At 43.8% G+C, this 22461-nt stretch overlaps 1 protein-coding gene across 3 annotated transcripts in view; it reads left to right on the plus strand.

Moving 5' to 3' along the window:
• Positions 1-22461, plus strand: part of raph1a (Ras association (RalGDS/AF-6) and pleckstrin homology domains 1a) — a 249705-nt gene that overhangs the window by 142379 nt on the left and 84865 nt on the right. For 2 of the 3 annotated variants that reach the window (XM_067987976.1, XM_067987977.1), the window contains one exon: positions 15165-15239. The exons of the other annotated variant lie outside the window; for it this stretch is intronic. In XM_067987976.1, the coding sequence (XP_067844077.1) occupies positions 15165-15239 (75 nt within the window). The remainder of the gene's footprint in view (positions 1-15164; positions 15240-22461) is intronic. 3 annotated transcript variants of the gene reach the window in all.

Here is a 22461-nt window from a genome sequence, read left to right on the forward strand (position 1 = left end):
GGCTTGAGCAAGTAACATTCGCGCCAGACATTGCCAGGCAATGACCATCTCCAACAAGAGAGAGTCTAACTACCTCCCCTTGGACATTCAAAATGCATTACCATCGCCGAATCGCCCACCATCAACATCCTGGGGGCCACCATTAACCAGAAACTTAACTGGACCGGCCACATAAATACTGTGGCTACCAGGGCAGGTCAGAGGCTGGGTATTCTACGGCAAGTGACTCACCTCCTGACTCCCCAAAGCCTTTCCACCATCTACAAGGCACAAGTCAGGAGTGTGATGGAATACTCTCCACTTGCCTGGATGAGTGCAGCTCCAACAACACTTAAGAAGCTCGACACCATCCAGGACAAAGCAGCCAGCTTGATTGGTACCCCATACACCACTCTAAATATTCACTCCCTTCACCGGCGCACAGTGGCCGCAGTGTGTACCATCCACAGGATGCACTGCAGCAACTTGCCAAAGCTTCTTTGTCAGCACCTCCCAAACCCGCGACCTCTACCACCTAGAAGGACAAGGACAAGGGCAGCAGGCACGTGGGAACACCAGCACCTGCACATTCCCCTCCAAGTCACACACCATCCCGACTTGGCAATATATCGCCATTCCTTCATCGTCGCTGGGTCAAAATCCTGGAACTCCTTACCGAACAGCACTGTGGGAGAACCTTCACCACACAGACTGCAGCAGGTCAAGAAGGCGCCTCACCACTACCTTCTCAAGGATAATTGGGGATGGGCAATAAATGGTGGCCTTGCCAGCGACGCCCACATCTCATGAATGAATTTTTTTTTAAATTGATGCCTCAGGCAAGGGGAGAAAATTAGCAGCCCCTTACCCACTGCAAAAAAAAAAGCACATGTTTACAGCAGAACTTTTTATCCAGTTTCATTGCCACATTTACAGAAAGAGCCAGTAAACCTCTGGATTTGTTATTCAGCTAATGATAATGTGAACATCTTTGCACTGTAGGATAGAAATGGGAAATCAGTTGATGTTGTGGCTTTACCATCAGTAATCAGCCAAATTTGAAGTATCTTTACAGCTAGACTGGTTGGTGTCCCATACATGCTGCCGGAAGTGCAATTTTGCAAGTACGTTGCTGATTTCCACCTGCTTGCAGCTTTGCTGTATCTAGCAGGTGGCATTGTTCCATAGCCAAAACCGTAATCCCTTCCAACCCCTTTGCCAGTGATGCTTATGATTTTCTTGAGGTGATCATACTTTTCCTCCATTCCTTTTGGGGAAGTGTTTGGCCTCTGCTGGGTCTCTATTGAGCTAATTTTGAATCTATACCAACTTGAGATCCTATAAAGCATTCAGTGGGTGCTGTGTGCAATCCTCCGCTTATGTGACATCGAGCCAACACTAACCCTCAAGATTTTTTCTTCCTCCCAAAAGAATCTAGGTAAAGTCCAATCTTATTGGTTTCTGACCAATGAACTACAAAAAGAAAACCCTCACATAAGCCTTAAATGTTGAGTGTTTTTAATGTATCATTTCAAATTGCTCCTATTATAGTGACAGCCTGTACCTATCAGTACATCACCCTGGTGTTACACAACTCAAAATGCTCTATCCAGACACAACCCAAGTTTGGATGGACAGTGTAGAATTTTAGTTCAAATGGGTACAATGTGACATTTCCATACACCTTCTGTTAGACTGTAATAAAATCCAAATGATAGTGCTGGTTTGCTGTATTATAGGCTATTGTGTTTCATGTAGATGAGTGTTCTCCTTTTGAAGCTATCTGTGTCCGAGTTTAAGCTGGCGAAGAGTTTTCCCATAGTACTGCATTAGTACAGTGTTTTGCTGCTGTGAGCCAATCCAAGAACTCGATTTAAATTGGAAGAAAAAAAATTGCAAGTTTTGTGAAAATTCTGTTAAGAGTTTACCAGCTGCTGTGAAACCATCAACAAGTTAAAACTTTCTCTGATAATAGCAGAGGCACTATTACATAAATATAAAAATTCTTTAGGAAAGGGAATAGTACCAGAGGACTGGTGTTCAGCCAATGCGATTCCTGTATTTGAAAAGGGAGATGGAACAAGTCCAGGGAAATATAGACCAATTAGCTTAACGTCAGTGGTCGGAAAGATAATAGAATCCTTACTCAAAGATGTATTGCACAAACATCGAGAAACCAAAAATATAATCAAGATTGGTCAGTACAGATTTCAAAAAGGAAGGCCATGCTTGACCAACCTTATTGAATTCTTTGAAGAATTAGAAAAAAGGTTAGATAAAGGTAATGTAGTTGTAATATATTTGGATTTTCAAAAGGCCTTCGATAAGGTACCACATAGTAGACTCATGACTGAGGTCAGAGCATGTGGAGTTGGGACAAGTAGCAGAATGGATAGCAAGCTGGCTACAAATCAGAAAACAGAGAGTAGGAATTGAAGGTAGTTACTCAGACTGGCAAAAGGTGGGAATTGGTGTTTCACAAGGATCGGTGCTGGGACCACTGTTGTTCACCATTCATGTAAATGATTTAGACTCGGAAATTGGAAGTACAATTTCAAAATTTGCGGACAACCCAAATTGGGGGTATAGTTAATACTGAGGAGGACTGCGACAAAATACAGGAAGACATTAATAAACTTGCAGAATGGGTGTGTAATTGGCAAATTAATTTCAATGGAGATGTGAGGTGCTACATTTTGGTAGGAAGAATAAGGAGGCCACATACTCCTTAGAAAATAAGAGAGTCTAAACGGGGTTGAGGAGCAGAGGGATTTGGGGATACAGATACACAAATCACTAAAAGTAGCGATACAGGTTAATAAGGTCATTTTTTTTTTTAAAAAAGCAAACAAGGCACTGGGGATCATGCCTAGAGGGATAGAATTGAAAAGCAGAGAAATTACGTTAAACTTGTATAGAACCTTGGTTACGCCACACTTGGAGTACTGTGAACAGTTCTGGTCTCCATGTTATAGAAAGGAGATAGAGGCACTGGAGAAGTTACGACAAAAATTTACTCGGATGATACCAGAACTGAGAGGTTATACCTATCAGGAAAGATTGAACAGGCTGGAGCTCTTCTTTTAGAGAGGGAGGAGGCTCATGTGGAGCACATAAGAATAAAACCGGAGGGACCACCCGGCATCGGACCACTAGGCACCGGACACGACAATGGCAAAAAACCAAGCCCAGTCGACCCTGCAAGGTCCCCCTTACTAACATCTGGGGACTTGTGCCAAAATTGGGAGAGCTGTCCCACAGACTAGTCAAGCAACAGTCTGACATAACGATACTCACAGAATCATACCTTTCAGCCAACGTCCCAGACTCTTCCATCGCCATCCCTGGGTATGTCCTGTCCCACCGGCAGAACAGACCCACCAGAGGTGGCAGTACAGTGATATACAGTCAGGAGGGAGTGGCCCTGGGAGTCCTCAACATTGGCTCCGGACCCCATGCAATTTCATGGCATCAGGTCAAACATGGGCAAGGAAACCTCCTGCTGATTACCACCTACCGTCCTCCCTCAGCTGATGAATCAGCCCTCCTCCATGTTGAGCACCACTTTGAGGAAGCACTGAGGGTAGCAAGAGCACAAAATGTACTCTGGGTGGGGGACTTCAATGTCCATCACCGAGTGGCTCGGTAGTACCACTACTGACCGAGCTGGCCGAGTCCTGAAGGACATAGCTGCCAGACTGGGCCTGCGGCAGGTGGTGAGCGAACCAACACGAGTGGAAAAACTTACTTGACCTCGTCCTCACCAATCTACCTGTCGCAAATGCATTTGTCCATGACAGTATTGGTAGGAGTGACCACCGCACAGTCCTTGTGGAGATGAAGTCCTGTCTTCGCACTGAGGACACCATCCAACGTGTTGTGTGGCACTACCACCGTGTTAAATGGGATAGATTCAGAACAGATCTAGCAGCTCAAAACTGGGCATCCATGAGGTGCTGTGGGCCATCAGCAGCAGCAGAATTGTATTCCAGCACAATCTGTAACCTCATGGCCCGGCATATTCCTCACTCTACCATTACCAACAAGCCAGGGGATCAACCCTGGTTCAATGAGGAGTGTAGAAGAGCATGCCAGGAGCAGCACCAGGCATACCTAAAAAATGAGGTGCCAAACTGGTGAATCTGCAACTCAGGACTACATGCATGCTAAACAGCGGAAGCAACATACTATAGACAGAGCTAAGCGATTCCACAACCAACGGATCAGATCAAAGCTCTGCAGTCCTGCCACATCAGTCGTGAATGGTGGTGGACAATTAAACAACTAACGGGAGGAGGAGGCTCTGTAAAGATCCCCATCCTCAATGATGGCGGAGTCCAGCACGTGAGTGCAAAAGACAAGGCTGAAGCGTTTGCAACCATCTTCAGCCAGAAGTACCGAGTGGATGATCCATCTCGGCCTCCTCCCGATATCCCCACCATCACAGCAGCCAGTCTTCAGCCAATTCGATTCACTCCACGTGATATCAAGAAACGGCTGAGTGCACTGGATACAACAAAGGCTATGGGCCCCGACAACATCCCAGCTGTAGTGCTGAAGACTTGTGCTCCAGAACTAGCTGCGCCTCTAGCCAAGCTGTTCCAGTATAGCTACAACACTGGCATCTACCCGACAATGTGGAAAATTGCCCAGGTATGTCCTGTCCACAAAAAGCAGGACAAATCCAATCCGGCCAATTACCGCCCCATCAGTCTACTCTCAATCATCAGCAAAGTGATGGAAGGTGTCGTCGACAGTGCGATCAAGCGGCACTTACTCACCAATAACCTGCTCACCAATGCTCAGTTTGGTTTCCGCCAGGACCACTCGGCTCCAGACCTCATTACAGCCTTGGTCCAAACATGGACAAAAGAGCTGAATTCCAGAGGTGAGGTGAGAGTGACTGCCCTTGACATCAAGGCAGCATTTGACAGAGTGTGGCACCAAGGAGCCCTAGTAAAATTGAAGTCAATGGGAATCGGGGGAAAACTCTCCAGTGGCTGGAGTCATACCTAGTGCAAAGGAAGATGGTAATGGTTGTTGGAGCCCAATCATCTAAGCCCCAGGACATTGCTGCAGGAGCTCCTCAGGGCAGTGTCCTCGGCCCAACCATCTTCAGCTGCTTCATCAATGACCTTCCCTCCATCATAAGGTCAGAAATGGGGATGTTCGCTGATGATTGCACAGTGTTCAGTTCCATTTGCAACCCCTCAAATAATGAAGCAGTCCAAGCCCGCATGCAGCAAGACTTGGACAACATCCAGGCTTGGGCTCATAAGTGGCACGAATGTTACTTGCCACTTAAGTGCCAGGCCATGACCATCTCCAACAAGAGAGTGTCTAACCACCTCCCCTTGACATTCAGTGGCATTACCATCGCCGAATCCCCCACCATCAACATCCTGGGGGTCACCATTGACCAGAAACTTAACTGGACCAGCCATATAAATACTGTGACTACGAGAGCACGTCAGAGGCTGGGTATTCTGCGGCTAGTGACTCACCTCCTGACTCCCCAAAGCCTTTCCACCATCTACAAGGCACAAGTCAGGAGTGTGATGGGATACTGTCCACTTGCTTGGATGAGTGCAGCTCCAACAACACTCAAAAAGCTCGACACCATCCAAGATAAAGCAGCCCGCTTGATTGGCACCCCATCCACCGCCCTAAACATTCACTCCCTTCACCACCGGCGCACAGTGGATGCAGTGTGTACCATCCACAGGATGCACTGCAGCAACTCGCCAAGGCTTCTTCAACACCACCTCCCAAACCCGCGACCTCTACCATCTAGAAGGACAAGAGCAGTAGGTATGTGGGAACAACACCACCTGCACGTCTCCCTCCAAGTCACACACCATCCCGACTTGGAAATATATCGCCGTTCCTTCATCGTCGCTGGGTCAAAATCCTGGAACTCCCTTCCTAACAGCACTGTGGGTGAACCTTTACCACACGGACTGCAGCGGTTCAAGAAGGCGGCTCGCCACCACCTTCTCAAGGGCAATTAGGGATGGGCAATAAATGCCGGCCTCGCCAGCAACGCCCACATCCCATGAACGAGTAAAAAAAAAACACCGGCATGGACCTGTTGGGCCAAATGGCCTGTTTCTGTGCAGTACATTCTATGTTACTTGCTCGTACTGGTCTTCTAGATACTTCAATACTAATTCATACTGCAGACATCAAGCACACAGGCCAATATACCATGAAAATATTGGGTATCAACCCAGAGTGCATTATTTGGAATTTGTTTTAGTTGGGAATTGGGCATTGCAAGTATGTATAATCAGTACTTTCTAACATATTGTAAAAGCTGTGACAGTAAATCTGCTTGTCACTTAACCAGACTACCTTAGCAGAGGAGGGCAATGGGCCATTTGAAATATTGCAACTGTTTGCATCCTGTTCTGGATAAAGCTGGTGGTGTACCAAAAATACATTTATATGCTTTTCTGTCCTAAACACTCTAAAAGTCATGTGTTGTTTGGGGAATGTGTTCTGGCATTCGGCACTAAGTACTCTCAGACCCTGAAATTGGAACATTTTTGAGGACTGTTCTTCTGGACTTTTTTCCACCTTTTCTGGAGGTACTGACTCTTGATACATGGTACCACCATGCCCAATTGAGTCAGTTTGAGTGTCAGCATTCTGTGAAACCTCAGGGTGTCACAGCCAAGCCCAATCCTGTTCTTGCCCAATGCACCATGTTGCATTTTGCTTGAACACTGGGTTACGTTAGTGCAATAGGCCAGTGAGCCAAGTGCAACTGTGAGGATGTGAGTTTTTGTTTTTTGGTGATGGGGGTGTTCCTTCCAGTTTGACTGCACACCATTTCTTGATTAGTTCAGTGTGCCAGGAAGCGGTGCTATTGTTACCAAAATAACTCCTTGCTGAATTGCATTGCGAAGAAATGGAAAAACACACATAGGCCCAACTTAATTTGTGAATTACAGTACTATTTGTATAAAATACTGCAGAGCGAGCACTGATTTCATAAAACATCTCAGTCGGCACTGCATAATCCTCCATTTCATAACCTTTTGAGATTTAAAGATGCAATTTGGAGCAAATCCCAAGGTCTCCTCTGAAAGGCAGGTTCAGCAGAGATTGTTCTCCATGGTCTCATAATTCAGTTCAAAACAATGATGAAAAGCACCATCTGTTGCTAAGCAACAACTTGTAATCATGAGGATACCTATTAAAAGAAACGTCTTTCCTTTCTGATGAGGGAGACCCCCGAATACACTCCAAAGATAAATTACATTTACACAAATTAAAATTAGCTTCTGACATTTATCCTTTGCTTATAAATTACATTTTTCTGCCTATTTTCTTCTCCTTTTCCTACAATGGCACTTGCAGGATATTGTTCAACTGGGACACTGCCCCTTTAGGTACCTTGCCCAAGTAGCTAAGTTTCATGTTTGAACCTTCAGAGTTTCAGCTGCATTAGAGAAATTGGAGACAATCAGAGCCAAAGCTGAGCCTGATCATATCCACATGCATGCTTTCCAACAACAACAACTTGCATTTATATAGCACCTTCAACATAGCGATGCATCACAGGAGCGTAATATGGCAAAAATTGACACTGAGCTAAAGTAGATATTAGGACAGGTGACTAAACATTTGATCAAAGAGGTAGGTTTTAAGAAGCATCTTAAAGGAGGAGAAAAGGTGGAGAGGTTTAGGGAGGGAATTCCAGAACTTAAGGCCTAGACTGTTGAAGCCATGCCTGCCAATGATCGGGCGAAGGATGCACAAAAGGTCAGATTTGTCGGAACAGAGTACTCGGAGGGTTGTAGGACTGGAGGAGGTTACAGAAATAGGGAGGGGCAAGGCCATGGAGGGATTTGAACGCAAGGATGAGAATTTTAAAGTCGAAGCGTTGGTGGACTAGGAGCCAAAGTTGGTCATGAGCATAATGGTAATGGGTGAATCGGACTTGGTGCAAGTTAGGATACGGGCAGCAGAATTTTGGATGAGCTCAAGTTTATGGAGGGTGGAAGATGGGAGGCCAGCCTGGAGAGCATTGGAATAGTCAGCCAGTCGAGTATCAGTAGGCAATTATCGTTAGTGGGAACCCTGACTGGTTTTGGTCTGCTCCCTGATCCAGGGACGCAGAGGCCCGTTGAAGCACTCTGGCTAAGATGAGCTAACTCACTACAGGCAAGGATTCAAACCTGGAACCTTTCTGATCTGTATCGTCCGGTTCTGTGCTGCCTATTGCACTTGGCAACTGAGCCACCAGGGGAAGTTGAGATAGGAGTTTTATTTTGGAATATGTTTGTAGCTGTGTGAAGTACAAACTCTCAAAGTGCAGCTTTGGAACAAAGGTAACTCTGGGCTTGGAGAACTGAGGGCAGTTCATTTTTTTGCTAATGCCAAACAATGCAGCAGCAAGTGGGTCAACGTACATCAGAGGAAAGCCAGAGCTGGGACAAGATGTATTTATTTTTGAAGAAACTTGGGTGAAGGGCTGAGGCCAATGTGCAAGACATTACCAAGGCTAGAAAGAATAGGAGAGATGAGGTAAATTAAGACTTCGTGATGAAGTGAGACGAGGTAGAGTTGCAGAGTTTTGAAGTCATGGGCAAAAATAAAATGGTGTGAAGAGTTTAGACGCTGGTCCAGAAAAAACACTCAACATTTCATTTGTGGCAGATGTTAGCTTGGGAGGAAGGGGAGGCCCTAAAAGTGGAATTGCATTCCATGATTGTAAATAAGAAATTCCAAAATTATAGGAAGGAATCAAAAAGGGTTGGAAAGACTAAGGGAATATGAAAAGTGACTGGCAGTCAACATAAAGGCAAATAGCAATGGCTCCTATAAGCACATAAATAAAAGGATAGTCAGAGAAGGAGTGGGAGCACTTAAAGACGAAAGGGGCTATCTTGTACTAGAGTGAGGAACTGTTTGAGGTGCTCAAGTATTTTGCACTGGTTTTTAGAGGAACTTGAAAGTAGGACTGTAGGTGTATCTGAAGAGGATGTGGAAGAGCCACACTGGAGATAAATATTCAAAAGAAAACAATTTAAGTGAAAAGGACTGAAAGTCGGGATATCTCCAGACTGGATAGTATCCCACCCAGAATAGAGAAGGGAGCAGGGACGAATCAATTTTCCAAGAATCTTTGGAAATGAGAATTGTGACTGGAGGGTGGCAAATGTTTCACCCATGTTCAAGAATGGGGAAATGGGATAAAACTGGAAATCATAAGCCAGTTAATCTCTAGTCAGTTGTGGATAAATTTATCCAGTCCATAATACAGGATGAAATTAGTGTATACTTAAAAGATATGGCCTAATCGGGGATAGTAAGCCTGGATTTGTAAAGGGCAGGTTGCACTTGATTAAATTAATTGAATTTTTTTAAGAAATCACCGTGGATAAAGGGAATGGGGTGTGCAGTGGCTATAGTGCAACATAAGAGACATGTGTAAATTAAAGGGAATGTAATTGCTTGGATAGAAAGATAGCTATGGGACAGAAAGCAAAGATGTTTTCTGCATTGGTGGGATGCAGGTAGTCGACTGTTGCAGGGATCTGTGCTGGGACCTCTTTTGTTCTCCGTTTATATAAAATGATTTGGACAGAGGTACAAGAGGAATCATCGAAGTTTGACTTTGAATTAGGGACATTGCAAACAGAGGAAGAATGCAAGAGGTCAGACGGAGTTTATTTTAGAGCAATGTAAAGTACATTTTGGGGGAGGGGAAAGAAGTGAAAGGACACATACCCTAAATAATAAGACTGGAGTGGAGGAACGAGAGAGATCGAGGGGTGCAGATGCAGGTGGGAGTCATCGAATATAAAAGAAGTGATGATGAATTTGTGCATGCCATTGGTTAGGCCACCTTTGGAGTATTGTATGTAGTTCTGGGCACCCATTGTAGAAATGGTATTAGAACCATGGAGGGGCTAGAACAATTCACTACAATGAGTGGTTGGAGTTATGAATAAAAGCTTGAAAAATTGAGGCTTTTTTAGGAACAAAGTTAAAGGGGATCTAATAAAGGGTTTTAAAATCATGAAATGTTTTGAGAGGATAAACTAAAAGACTTGTCACTGGTTGGAGAATCACGAGTAAGAGAACGCAGACTGAGGAATGAAGGGAGATTTTAGAATTTTTCCTGAGGATTATTAGAACAATGACTGCTTTGCAACAAGTCATATTGAAGCAGAGACTATAACATAGTTTAAAAGGGAATTGGATACATATTTAAAAAGGAAGAATATAAAAGGAGATGGGGAAAGGACAAGGAAATGAGATTAGAGTAGACCTCTTCAGTTGAAGAGCAGGCACAGTGGGTTAAATGACCAAATTACTGTAATCTCTGGTGCTTACAAAACCCAATTGTCGATTCCTAGTCAGGAATATTTCACGCCAAGGTATGCGGTTGCATTTTTTAAGATGTTGGGTAAAGTATGTGATCAATGAAACTCGTAAAACACAATAAATATTAGGCCATGGGCTAGTGATTAAATGGAATTATTGAAATGTACAGGTCAAAAGCGTTTGTGTGTTGAACTCCATCTAGGCTTTTAACAAGGCATTGATGGTCAGCTACATTGGGGAAGGGAAGCATAAGTCAGGCGAAACTTGATTGGAGTTGATCTTTAATAATGGGATGGCTATAGTTGAGCGCTATGTATGGAGATTATTTTGTCTGGTGCCCTGTGGGGGGTCTACGCGTGCAAGGCCAGTGAAGTGGATTGTCCCGACAAACAAGTGAGCACACTATCAACAGTTTAACTACTAACATTTCACCCATAATCACTTGTCATCTCATGAACCCCAGAGAGTGGTGAAGCTGAAGGAATTACATCTGAAGTAGGTTGGCCACGATCCTGCTAGTGGCCGTGCAAAGTTTATTCTGCACCCTTCGATTTCTCTTTTGCCGCCTCTGACCATCACCATTAGGGTGTTGCAGCACTTCTGAAGTTACAGGGTTTTCAGGAGGTGATTTGAAAATTATAGGCTTTTAATAGACAAAACTGAGTGTTCTACAGAATAATTCACCCTTCTATATAGCACATGAAAAGTTAACTTAATGCACAGCCCAGTACCTTCAGCAAATGATCTGCACACAAGAGTGTGGAAAACGTAGCACCTCAGTGCAAAGCAGGTGCAGCAACTTGCATGGCTTCTCACATGCAGGAAGACATCTGAAAGCATACATTGAGGCTAAAATGGAGCGCCAAGCAGGAGCAAAAAAGTGGGGGACTGAAAAGTTCATTGAAGAGAAGGGTTTTGAAGAGTTTTCTTTTGAAAGCTTGAGGAAGGTGGCAAGTTAAAGAGCTTTGGACAGCAAAAATGTGGCAGTTGAATGAACAGCCACCAGTGGTACTGCAGGGACAAGAAGCCCAGTCTTAGAGCAAAGGGAAGTTGTGTGTGGGAACATAAGGCAGGATCAGGTAACTAAAGTAGAGTGGGGCAAGGCTATGAGAGCTTTGAAAATGGTAATTAGTCAATTTACTGAGACAGGGTGCAAGTGTGGGTGAAATTGTGGGCTGCCATCTGTTGTAATTTGTGAAGGGTTGAGGCAGGCTACGAGAGCATATAGGAGAGTGTTGAGGAGGTAGTGATGAAGGCAGACCATGTTGTGGAGCTGAAAGAAATGTGGCCTTAGCGATGGAGTTAATGGAGTGGGGAAGGAAGCTGAGCTCAGGGATGAGCAGTTACCAAGGGTTCCACACCTCCTGACACAGCCTGAGGACAACTGAGGAGGTTGATGCATCAAGGCCAGAGGTACAAAGGTTTTGGTGTGAGCTAAAAAGGATGACTTTTATCACAAGAAACCTTGGATGTAAAATCAGATTAAAATGTTTTAGACTTGAGATAAAACATAATGCTGGCAGTATACAGCAGGTCCACCAGCATCCAAGAAGGGAAAAGACAAGCTTGCGTTTTGGGTTTAGGTGTACGAGCGCTTTGGAAGCCTACATGGGACCATATGCAAGTATAAGTCATCTTGACCATCAATAGTTTTTATATTTTTATTATTTCTTGCCTGTATTTTTTAGCTGTCCAGTTTTCTTGTGTTCCATACAAAGAAGGCACTTAAGCATCCTTTTGCCAGGACTGCCATTCTTGCGATTGAACTGCATTTAAGAAGTTGGATGAGAGTGCTGTAGGTTCAAGTTTACGGCCACCTGCTCACTGCCTTCTTTAAATTACCTGGCCAAGTTCTACGGGCTCTCTCAGACCTGCAGTATCTCATTCAATTGGTCGTTCTTCATCAGTGAACTTGGATGGTAAATATCAACATGCTATTCACTTACGGAGAGCATTGCAGCTGAGCGCACTTCTGCCTTGACCAGACATGAGTGTGTATGTACTCCAGCTGGAGTCAATATATGTTCATCAGGAATGTGAACCTTGATGAGATCCTAGCTCATGGGTGCTGAGGCCAATTGTAGCACCCTGGCTGAGGTCAGCCAACTCAATATGGACCAGAGATCGAACCCGAGAGCTTCCTGTGTGCTTTGGTTAAATGCAACACAAACCATCCCTAATTTGGCAGTAAATTGGCAATCTCATTAAAAGGTCGAAGAGTGGCTGGTGTGGGAAATGGAAATTGTTATACAGGTACAGGAGGGGGTGCACTTGGGTTGGGACTGGCATCGTGTTGGGGCAGTTTTAATTCTTTTTTTGCCCTGAGAAGCTGATGGACATTCTTCTTGAACTGCTGGTAATGGTTTTATATAACTGAGTGACTTGCTGGTCTACTTCAGAGGGCAGTAAGAGTCAACCATGTTGGTGTGGGACTGAAGTCACATACAGGCCAGACCGGGCAAGGACAGCTGGTTTCCTTCCTAAAGGACATTAGTGAACCAGTTTGGTTATTTCAACAACCCAACAGCTTCATCGTCAATTTTACTGTTTTTTTTTTAAAAACTGAATTCAAATTCTCAAATTGCCATAGTGGGATTGGAACTCATGTTTAGGTCTCTGGATTACTAGACCATTAACCACTACACTACCATGCCCCTTAGTATAGAGGAAGCTTTACTCTCTATCCAGCCCATACTGTACCTGCCCTGGAAATATTTGATGGGGCAGTGGTAGAGGGAGCTTCACTGTATCTAACCCATGCTGTACCTGTCCTGGGAGCATTTGCTGGCACTGGGTGATTAAAATAGAAAGTGTTCCATTCCTCAGCATTAAAATCTCCCCACCCTAACAATTGCAAAATTCACAAAACCAAAAGCTGCAAAGCCTCTGTGCTACCCTGTAATCACATTGTTCCAATGTGCAGGTTGAAATTAAAGAAACTAAACTGTTAATTTGTCTCCATTTGCCATGAAGTTTTTGCATTGGGGGTTAGTTTCCAACTGGTTTGCAGTGTAAGTATGAACCATGATCTCTGCTCTTTGCCATTGGTGGGATGGGGGGGAAGAAAATATAGGTACAGGGTAACTGGGACTTCGTTAGCTTGCTGCGTATATTTTTAGACTTTTTAATTTAAAACTACATTTAATATAGAGATGTTAGAGTCTTCTCATTTACAATGTCTTTGCCTCCAATATTTAATCGAGACCCTGAGTAGTAGGGTGCTCCTCACTTCTTTTAACTACTGGATTACGAACACATGTGCAGTCTTGCTGAGTACTGACTTCATTGCTATCATGTGCAGACTGCTGTTGAATATCGCTTCAAAAGGAAAAGTACAAAAATTAAAATTTACTTAATATTCAACCGCAGCTTTATAAAAAATACTCTATTTGCATTGGATTTCACACCCATTACTCTGCTTTACTAGAATCTGCCTCTGCTCAAATCTTTTCTATTCTGAATTACCACAGTAAGAAATCAGAAACTGGGTACACATGTTAAAAATTATAATTTAATTATTCAACTTTTGTGCAGGCTGTTTATCTCTTCAGTGCAAAGTAAATAGGCGTCGGGGAGGATAACCAGAGGGGTCCGGTTTATTTCACTGTAGCTGTTGTGTCTCATAAGCAGGATAAATTGTCTGTCCCTGTCTTCCCCATAATTGGTTTGTATTGCGGCAAAGGGATAAAGACGCTAGTTAATTTAAATTTAGCATCTAAACACTGAAGCTGCTTTGTGATGCCCATCATTGAGAATTTAGCAATAAATTGTGGAATGTTGAACAAGTTCCGAAGTTTATTGCATGTATTTTTGAGTAGTTTCTATTCCCAGTGGGGCATAAATGTCTTTTTTTCATGCATTCATTTCTTCCCCCGCCCCCCCCAAATTTCTCTCCATCTTGCCTGAAAACATAAATTCTTGCTGGGATACAGTGCCACAGGCACCAGCTATCCTGGTGTGGCTGTTTCTCCTGAGAGTTCAGATCATGAATATCAGCAGGGCACTGTAGTCAAACCAAATGTCCACTCATTGCACTTTCCACCAGGGGCCTCTCGTTGGTGATCCTGATCTCTTCCCAGCAGTAGGGAGGCCAGTGGCTGAAATCAGCTAACTCAGCAAAGACAGGAAATCTTAGCTGGAACTTAGCTGGTCTGCTTGACTGAGTTCCACACTGGGTAGCACCCTCAGCTTTTGGGTGAACCAACATGAATATCAGGAGTTTCTTAACCCAGGAGACTTGACAAGGGCCTGGACTTATGAGTGGTTTTCAAAGATCTTGCTCGAGTGTGCAGCACTAGTTGGTGTCCCTTCTCTGCTTGATTTGTATCCCAGGTAAATGTGGACATCTCATTTTTTGAGAGCCATATCAGAATGACCTCCCAGTGATGAGCCGCTCATGCACCAGAATCTTGCTTCCAGTAGAGGCATTTAACCTGTACGACATGCTCCCGGTATTCAAGGGAAGAAGAAAGTGCCGAGACAATGTGCCTCTGACCCAATGATAATGAAATGGACCACACCTTTTCTCCAAACCCTTTCCCAAAAAAAAAATCCAAGACCCCCAAAGTGTTTCTCTGACTAAATGTAAGGCTAAATTGAGATCTGCACTGGAGAGATGCACAGTTGTACATAGTGTTACGTTCTATTAAGATGTGTGTTGAGCATATGTGATATTTAAGTAATATGTATGTATGTTTCCCTGTAAGGAATTGGTATCAAGTAGTTTGCGACTGAATTGCTTTTCTGTAATGAATAGGTTGCTTTTTATTCTATGCTTGCACACTTCAATTTTTTTTTATCACTGCACTGATTTATTTCTCTTTTTCTTTATTTCCTGCACCAAGCATTCCTATCTGGACAGGGAAACGTCAATCATTTTGAGAAACATAGCTGGGAAACCTTCTCATTTGCTGACCAAGGTGAAGCGTGTCTTCCAACCTGCATGTGATGAAACCCTGTAGGTAGAATGAGTAACCCTGTGACTTGTTGCCATCCCCATACCCTCTTTAATATATAAATATCAAAGAATCCCTTTGATTTCCCTTTTCCTCAATCCCTTGCAGTCTGTTGACCAAGCTGTTGGGACTGGCCATACTCAGCTTGTGTTGCTGTGTCTCCTTCAATAATATACTTGTATGTTAACTCTTCTTGCTTATGACCCACCCCTTTCCCTAATGAGTGTAAAATAGGCTTTGTCTTGAGCTCTTTTTGTATTTGTGCATTTCAGAAACTTGCTATTTAATCAGGTAGCTGCATGTGAGCATGGTTAGTGCCTGCATGCAATCTCTCTGGGCACTTCCTGGATAACTCAGAAGGGGAGCTTTGCTCAGTCATTGCAATCACTTCATTCTTTGTTTTATCGTTCTGGCAGCCTAGTATTCAATTATGTGCATGTTCATTTGCAGTTCAAAACACCAAGAATGACAATATGCACCATGCCCAGAGAAAAATCAATATCCCACCAATATTTTGAAGCATCGTTTACGTTCAAAATACGTTTAACTGAGTGTTAACATTCACAGAAATATTCTGTGTAATATATTGGTGCTAGCAAATTTAACAACACAACTTAGCAAAGCTCCAACTTCTTGACTACCAGGAAGTTTACTATTTCAAAGCTTGAGCCCTGTACATATCTAGATTGTGCTGATTTGGTCAGCAGAAATTTCTGCGACTCTTATATCACAGAAAAAAAGTTGCCTATTTTCATATGAAGTTGTACCAAAAACTTCAACACTGATGGCTGCAAAAACTGTAAACCACATGGAGTCCTGTCGAGCAAGTATTTGAGACTTCCCAACAACTGAAATGTTTGCCAAAGTTAGCCCCACACTAATATCCCAAAAGATTGCTGCCCTTAGCTCTAGAATATCTCAGAAAAGTGGCCTTAATGGGACCTGGAAACTACATTAAATTAAACTTAGTTAAGTAATTGCACGCCGTACACCATTCTACTGTGCCAGTTCTTGTTTAGTGGGATTCCACTTGTGAAATTCTTAGTGATGGCACCATGGAACAGATTTAATGACACTGATAGGTATTCATCAATTCTAAGTTTTAACTCCAATCCAGATGGAAGGTCCAGGATCAGATGCCTCGCTTAATTTTTTAAGAAGCCAACATGGCTTCCTTGGTGGCCTCATGGATAAAGGCATTGCCTTGTGTTGCACTTGGCCATACAAGCCCAAAGGCCCAGGTTCGATTCCTGATGTGTGATGAGATAGCTGATCTCAGCTGGGGGAGCAGTTCTGACTGATTACCTGGGCCAGGATGGTGAAAAATCAGTCAGGCTTGCTGGAAGGTTTGTGTGTGGGAGGATATCAGGGTGAGGATAGGACTGGGCTCAGTTATTTGTCCTCCATTTGTGTCTCCGCTCACAAATGGCCACTTGGGTGAAGAGCCAGAGGATGACTAGCACCTGTGGACTCCTGCAGCAAGGGTTGGCATGTTCAGGCACCAAGGGGGTTGGGGGGGTGGGGGGAGAGAATTAGATGGGGAAACCGATTGGGCATTCAGGAATTTCATCATGCCACGCTAAAGCAATCCATTATTTAATTTAAAAAAAACTTTGTTCTCTTCCCGAATTTTGTACCATTTTCTCCTACTTCCTTAGGCTCCCTTCTCCCCTCCGCACCACACACAAGCCATTCCTTAAGCAAGATGGCAGTCAGCAACTTATTCCCAAGCTTCTGCTGCGTATGCTCTTGAATCTGTTGCTAAGAGGTGAATTGCATTGGTAAGTGGGCTCTGCTTCTCTCTGTATGTCTTGGAGTAGTGTCTTTCCCTGTGCTTGGTGCCTCCCTAGACTACCACACAAGTACCAATGGATCTAGAACCTACATTCTGGCCCCAGAGTAATATCAAAAACAATTAAAATTTGTTTAGAAAGCTCAGTATGGAAGCCTACCGGGGACAACCTCTCCATTTATTGATAATTGCTTTTCTTGATCAGAGTGGTTAATAACTCTGATCAGCAGAAATAGCTGTATCCTTGGCATTCTATTGAGACAACTATAGTAGTCAGTGTTTAGCTAGAACAGGAACAATTTTTCTACTATATATTCAGTTAATTAATTTCAGTATATTACTGAGCATGAGAATGAGATATAGCATGTGGGAATAGGAAAGGAGCTTTGTAGACTTTGGATTTTGACATGTTTTTAATATTGCTGTTCCATTTGGAGTCCCCACCTTCCTTTCCTCAGCCTCACTGAGCAGCTGTTGGAAGGTGTGTGAGAGGAGGCCAGGGTGGCTCCCCTTTCCTTTTACTCTTCACCTTTCTGTGAGGAAGTGCTTCTCTGCTGACTAACTGAGATTGGTAACTCACCACACGGGGAATTTAAAACAAGAAAAGATTTGAAGAAATATTGCTGCTGCAAACTGCCCCAATATGTCAGTGGAGTTTATCCTGTTTGTACTTGAGGCTGGTCTGTGGGGTGGCACGAGGCTGTACAGTTGGGCTTAGTGCCCTGGGATAGGCAATTGGGTTGGTGGTGGGGGGGGTTGGGGGGAGAAATCAGCCGGATTTTCCGTTCCTAATCACTGTACAGTGCACCATGCTGGAATGCTCTGTGCTATTTAAGAACAGGACCGGTTTTGACCATTCTCACTGTCAAAGCCCATGTCAATTTTAGCCACTTGGGTAAGATACCAGCACCTGTGATCTACTCTAGCAGCAATTGAACACCTCAGTACAAGATGGGAGAAAACTGGTTAGAAAAGCACTGCCTGGTTATAACTGGCCTTTCAGAACTTGAGTATTTTCCCCATCCCTAACCATGGAGCACTCGATTAATCCCCAGATGGAATCACAAGCCATCAGAGTTTTCACTTCCTTCAGCATTCTGGTGACCTTGCTGTCTGGAGCATTGGCCATCGGAGTTAAGCAAAAAAAACTCTTATCTTCTTCACTCCTCTCCCCTCTCCCCCTCCCCCAGAGAAACAATGTCCAACCAGCAACTGGGAACAAACTTAAGTGCCCACTCAACTTAAGGTGTGATTGTCACAGTGATGTTTCCCATTTCAGCTGGGCTCTTGGAGAAAAACTGACTGGGAATAATATTTTTTCATCTTTGTCCCCTTCCTCTTGCCCCCTACCCAAAAAGTAGTAGTTATTCGGCAAGGTAACCTCAAGCACACAATAGTTTATGCAGTAACTTACAGAACGGGCATTGCCAAGCTTGGGGGAAAAAGCAGCCTGTTGACTTTGAGGCAGAGAAGGGGACCAGGAGGATGTGTACTGCAGTTTTAAAATTACCAAGCAACCACAGCTATGGAGCTGGAAAGAACAAAAGTTCCAATCACTTATCGATTCCTGAGCCTCCTAAATATAATTAGAAGGGACTGAGATGAAAAGATTGCATCATCTTGTGTTGAACAAAATCCTTATCATAGAGTTGATTTTTGATTGCATTTTGGCAAATCCTGCTAGGAGGGGCTTCTGTGATAGTAGAGCACAATGTGCTTGGGCTACTGACTGCCAGGAAGAATGTGGCTCCCTCCAGAATTAGGAAAATTCTCTGCTCACCTTACAGGGTCATCTCCCCATGGTTATCTCTCCAGTCAGCAAGGAAGCCACTTGCTTTATCACTTGTCTGTGAATTATTGAACTGATCGAGGTTAGAAATATTGGAGCTAGAAAATGGAACATTTTCCATTTTAGGCACTTGGTGTCAGCAATCAAGTCAGATAGTGTATGTTAGATGCAGAGCAAAACTCCCTTTACTAATATAGACTGGGGACAAAAACAGTGTCAAGGGCAAGAGGGGGAAGGAATTCCTGAATGTGTACAGGAGCACTTAATCAGTATGTTTGTAGCCCAACAAGGAAGAAAGGAGTGCTGGATCTCGTTCTGGGGAATGAAGTGGGACAAGTGGAGCATGGTTCAGTGGGAGAGCAAATGGGAAACGGTGATCACTATCATTAGGTTTAGAGTAGTTATGGAAAGGGACAAGGAACAATCAAAGGTGAAGATAGTCAACTGGAAAAGGACTATTTTCAATGAGGTGAAAAGAGATCTGGCCCAGGTGGATCAGAAACACAGATTGGCAAGTAAAGCAGTAAATGAACAATAGGAGGCCTTCAAGGAGGAGATGGTTCAGATACAGGCTAGACACGTTCCTATGAGGGGCGAAGGAAGAGCGTCCAAAGCTGGAGCTCTCTAAATGACTAAAGATATAGAGATTAACATGAAACAGAAAAAGGAGGCGTATGATAAATGTCAGGCTCATAATACATTGGAGAACCAAGCTGAACACAAAGTATAGAGGAGACCTGATAAAGGAAATGAGAGAGGCAAAGAGAGCCTATGAGAATAGATTAGTGGATAACATAAAAGGGAACCCAAAAGTCTTTTATAAACATATCAATAGTTAAAAGGTAGTCAAAGGAAGGGTGGGGCCAATTAGGGACCAGAAAGGAGATCACCTTGTGGAGGCAGAGGGCATGGCTGAGGTACTAAATGAGTACTTTGCATCTGTTTGCACTAAAGAAGAGGATGCTGCCAATGTCACAGTAAAAGGAGGTAGGAGAGAAATTGGATAGGATAAAAATAGATAAATAGGAGGCACTTAAAAGGTTGGCAGCACTCAAAGTAGAAAAGGTTTGGATGGGATGCATCCTAGGTTGCTGAAGGAAGTGAGGGTGGATTTAACAGAGGCTCTGGCCACAATTTTCCAATTCTCTTTAGATTTGGGAGTAGTGCCAGAGGACTGGAGGATTACAAATGTTATACCCCTGTTCAAAAAAGGGGCGATGGATAAACCTGGCAAATACAGGCCAGTCAGACTAACTTTGGTGGTGGAGACAACAGTCCAAGACAAAATTAATTGTCACTTGGAAAAATATGGGTTAATAAATGGCAGCCAACACTGATTTGTTAAAGGCAAGACGTGTTTGACTAACTTGATTGAGTTCTTTGAAGTAATGGAGAGGGTTGATGAGGGTAGTGCAGGTGATGTTACGTATATGGACCTTCAAAAGTTTGATGAACTATCACATAATAGACTTATTTGCAAAATTGAAGCCCACTGAATTAAAGGGGCAGTGGCAGCGTGGATCCGAAATTGATTAAGAGACCGAAAACAGAGAATAGTGGTCAAATGTTGTTTTTCACACTGGAGGGAAGTATACAATGGTGTCCTCCAGAATTCAGTATTAGGACCACTGCTCTTTTTCATATATATTAATGACCTAGACTTGGATATACAGGGCATAATTTCTAAATTTGCAGATGACACGAAACTCGGAAATGTAATGAACAATGAGGAGGATAGTAACAGACTTCAGGAGGACGTAGACAGATTGGTGAAATGGGCAGACACATGGCAGATAAAATTTAACAGAGAAGTGTGAAGCGATGCATTTTGGTAGGAAGAATGAGAGGCAATAAAGCTAGATGGTACAATTTTAAAGGGAGTGCAGGAACAGGGAGACTTGGTGTACGTACATAAATCTTTGAAGGTAGCAGATTCTGTACCCTGGCAGCTCAATATTCCGGGGTACAGAATCTTCAGGCGAGACAGAGGGGGAGGTATAAGAGGAGGGGGGGTCGCAATATTAATTAAAGAATCAATTACTGCCATAAGGAGGGATGATATATTAGCAGGTTCCTCTAATGAGGCCATATGGGTGGAGCTTAAAAACAAAAAGGGGGCAAGCACTTTGATGGGAGTGTACTATAGGCCCCCAAACAGTCAGGGGGAGATAGAGGAACAGATTTGTAGGCAAATCTCAGAAAATTGTGCAAATAATAGGGTAATAATAGTGGGGGATTTCAACTTCCCCAATATTAACTGGGATACTCAGAGTGTAAAAGGCTTAGAGGGTACAAAATTCTTAACGTGCATCCAGGAGAGCTTTTTGAGCCAGCATGTAGAAAGTCCTACAAGAGAGGGGGCGGTACTGGACCTAATTCTAGGGAATGTGGCCGGCCAAGTGGAAGAAGTGCTAGTAGGTGAGCACTTTGGTGACAGTGACCATAATTCGGTGAGATTTAAGGTGGTCATGGAAAAGGACAGGGAGGGGCCGGAAATAAAGGTTCTAAATTGGGGGAAGGCCGATTTTAATAGGATACGGCAGGATCTGGCCAAAATGGACTGGGATCAGCTGCTTGTTGGAAAATCCGCATCGGAGCAATGGGAGTCTTTCAGAAGGGAGATTGAGACCATACAATGGCAACATATTCTCGTAAAGGTCAAGGGTGGTTCCAAGAACTCCAGGGAACCTTGGATGTCAGGGGATATACGAGAATGGATTAGGAAAAAAAGGAGGGCTTTTGGCAGATACAAAAGGCTAAAGACGGAGGAAGCCCTAGAGGAGTACAAAAAGTGCAGGGGGATACTTAAAAAAGAAATTAGGAGATCAAGGAGGGGCCATGAAATAACACTGGCGAGCAAAATAAAGGAAAATCCTAAGATGTTTTATAAGTATATTAAGGGTAAGAGGATGACTAGGGAAAAAATAGGGCCCATTAGGGACAAAAATGGCAATCTGTGTGTGGAGCCGGCAGATGTAGGAGGGGTTCTAAATGAATTTTTTGCATCTGTTTTCACTATGGAGAAGGACGATGTAGACATAGAAATACGGCAGGGGGACTGTGATATACTCGAACATATTAACATCGAGCGGGAGGAGGTATTGGCGGTTTTAGCAGGCCTAAAAATGGATAAATCCCCAGGCCCAGACGAAATGTATCCCAGGCTACTGTGTGAGGCAAAGGAGGAGATTGTGGGGGCTCTGACACATATATTCAGAACCTCTCTGGCCACAGGGGATGTGCCAGAGGACTGGAGAACCGCTAATGTAATACCATTATTCAAGAAGGGGAGTAGGGAAAAACCGGGGAACTACAGGCCAGTGAGCCTAACATCAGTGGTCGGAAAATTATTGGAAAAAATTCTGAAGGACAAAATTAGTCTCCACTTGGAGAAGCAAGGATTAATCAGGGATAGTCAACATGGCTTTGTCAAGGGAAGATCATGTCTGACTAATGTGATTGAATTTTTTGAGGGGGTGACTAGGCGTGTGGATGAGGGTAACGCAGTGGATGTGGTATACATGGATTTCAGTAAGGCCTTCGATAAAGTCCCCCACAGGAGACTGGTCAAGAAGGTACGAGCCCATGGAATCCAGGGTGCCTTG

The sequence above is a fragment of the Heptranchias perlo genome, chromosome 7, assembly GCF_035084215.1.
Source record: "Heptranchias perlo isolate sHepPer1 chromosome 7, sHepPer1.hap1, whole genome shotgun sequence".
Classification (NCBI taxonomy): Eukaryota; Metazoa; Chordata; class Chondrichthyes; order Hexanchiformes; family Hexanchidae; genus Heptranchias; species Heptranchias perlo.